At 37.6% G+C, this 2,777-nt stretch overlaps 1 protein-coding gene across 1 annotated transcript; it reads right to left on the reverse strand.

Annotated features, from left to right (window-relative positions):
- Positions 1 to 203: 203 nt before the first annotated feature.
- Positions 204 to 1,860, reverse strand: LOC117926206 (anthocyanidin 3-O-glucosyltransferase 2-like). The gene has a single exon (XM_034845284.1). The coding sequence runs from the start codon at positions 1,814 to 1,816 to the stop codon at positions 344 to 346; it is 1,473 nt and encodes a 490-aa protein (XP_034701175.1). The 5' UTR covers positions 1,817 to 1,860; the 3' UTR covers positions 204 to 343.
- Positions 1,861 to 2,777: the final 917 nt, after the last annotated feature.

Consider the following 2,777-nt stretch of genomic DNA (forward strand, 5'->3'; position numbering starts at 1 on the left):
TCCCTTACATGCCTTGATTTGAATTGACTAGATATGACTCTTTTCCACCTTTACTTACGTCTATGTGTAACTCCTCACATATTTTCATAAACAATGTTATTTGCTAATACAACAACATACTTGTAGAAAAGAAGATACACATTACTTAAAAATAGGATAATTAAATTTGTGACATTTTAAACTTTTTCACTAAATAACATAAAGATCGAGAACAAACTTCCTTGTGATTTTTGAAAGCTCAAATTTTTTTGGTTTCATCAAGGAAATTATTTGAGAATTGAAATACAACATATGATGAAGTATGCAGGGCCTACAATTGGTACATTAAATATCACCTTGTTGCTTAATTACATGGAATGTTGGTCATCATGTCTTCAATAAAATGGCCCAAGGAAAAGTGTGAGGATCCACCATCTATCATCACTTTTCTACTTATGTTTTTTATTTCTTCTCTCTTCTTCCTCACTTCATTGTCAATATTCATTAGGTTCTTTAATCCAATTTCAATCTCTTGAGCACTTACAACATAACTACTATCCTTATTATAATCCATTTTAATTTCTACTGCTAATCCCAAATCTTTCACCATTTGAAACGCATTGATTTGTTGTTCTGCAAACATTGGCCATGTGGCTATAGGAACACCATAATATATGCTTTCTAGCGTAGAATTCCATCCACAATGAGATACAAATCCTCCAACCGCTGAGTGGGCCAAAATAGCTACTTGTGGAGCCCATCCGATCACCTTTCCAATCCTGGCTGTCCGGTGTAAGAACCCTTCTGGTAGAACTTCCTCCACATTTGCATAATTGCTTGGAGATTCTATTTTACCCTTCGGTGGGGGTTGACGAAGGGACCACAGGAAGCGATGCCCGCTACGTTCTAGCCCATGTGCTATCTCTTTGACCTGATCCCCACCAAAGCTTCCCATGCTTCCGAAGCAGAGGAATAGCACTGATGATGGGGGCTGATCATCAAGCCAGGTCATGACGGCGCTAGCATCTTGTTGACGCCCAACAGATCCCCCTTGCGTGTTGAGTACTGGTCTAACGGGGTACACCGGGGGTATTGTACTGCCAGAAAATGATTGAATAGCGTGTGACTCGAGCTCAACAAATGTATTTACCATAATACCCTTGACTTGTCTGAATCTCCTTGTGTGATACAGAAACTTCTCAGCCCCACAGCCTTCCTTGTCAAACATCACAGAAGGGAAGACCTTACCTGGAACCGGGTTAGCATAACTCGGAACCTCCAGCTCAGTATGCGAGTCCTTGAACTCATTGAAATCCAAGCCCTCATAATCATGGAGGAACTGTAGATGGAACATGAAGCCAAGAAAAGCGGCGCTGGAAGTGAAGAAGAGATATGAAGGCACCTCAAACTCATCGGCCACATCAATCATGGAGGTGCAGAACAAATCAATAACGAACCCACCGAGCCGAACGGAGTTGGAGCGAGTGATCCCGTGGACGGCGTCTCTGACGAGTGGTATCTGAGGTTTGAGGAATTCAGCGATCCCTGTAGTTCCGGGGCTGACCTCTACAGGAGGAAGTGTAAGGAAACGTATGGAATCAGAGTCGGAGATCATACTATCATTGGACCCAAACGGAAACTTCATGATCAAGATTGTGATTGACAATCGGCGGTCTCGGTGAGTCATCAGCTTTGCAATCTCCACTGTGGCCGCAAGGTGGCCGATCCCAGGAGATGGGATGAAGACAAGCTCAGTTTGCTTCATCACTAAACGGCGATTACTGCAAAGAGAGAAAAATATTGGATGTTTTGAGGGCTTTGTGGTGGGGTGACACATACTTGTGGCTGAACGGGTTATAAACGACCTTTCAATAGTCTTGGCCGGCGAGGAACTGATGTCATGGCTTTGCTGGTTCAGTCTATTTTATTCTACTTGTCGTTTTTGTATGATTTGTGGTTGCCCATTATTGACGTTCGGGGCAACTGTCGGTGGTTATGATGAAAAAAGGTTTTGATGAATGATACTTTTATTCAAAAAGGTTGTCATTTTCATTATTTAAAAAAAAATAGAAAAGCATTATTGAAAATGGAGATTATTTTAATCAAATATGTCAACTTCTTTTTTATTCTTTTTTGTTTTATGTCTTTTCAATTACAAAACTAAATATGTACGAAATGTTATATTGATGACAAAAACACGTTCGTGGGTTGTGCTCACAATTTTTTATGCATATACTAAAGTAATAACTTTTAGGTCCATTCAAATTGATTCAATTATCATCTTGGTTAATTATTAAGATTAAATTATTGATTTGGATTAGCTCTATGAGAAATTATGCAAGTCATAGTACTCCAAAATATGTTTAATCATATAAAAATACAAGATATATCTAAAAAGAAAAACAATTACAAAGATTGTCTCAACTTTTGTAAATGCAAAAACAATGGAGTTGATGGACTACTATAAAAATCCACAAAATATGAAAGAATTGTACACAATTACCTAGCCCATTTACCTTTCTCTATAAGTTTTATATGAATAAGCACTTTTCCTTTCATCTGGAGGTTTGAGAACTCAAATATTCAACATTTTCCTTTCATTTTTTAAAGGACTTTTAAGATTTTTTTCACACTTGATCTTGACTTTCTAGAGTATCAGAACTAGGAAAACAATGATTGTCTTGTAGATTTTATTACAGTTTTTTATTTCACACCCTAAAATGAAATTTTCAAATCTTTTTCATATCTAAACCGTGGGTATTTTAGTTGTACCATATTTTGAAATTTTAATTTAGAAA

The sequence above is a fragment of the Vitis riparia genome, chromosome 12 (assembly GCF_004353265.1).
Source record: "Vitis riparia cultivar Riparia Gloire de Montpellier isolate 1030 chromosome 12, EGFV_Vit.rip_1.0, whole genome shotgun sequence".
NCBI lineage: Eukaryota > Viridiplantae > Streptophyta > Magnoliopsida > Vitales > Vitaceae > Vitis > Vitis riparia.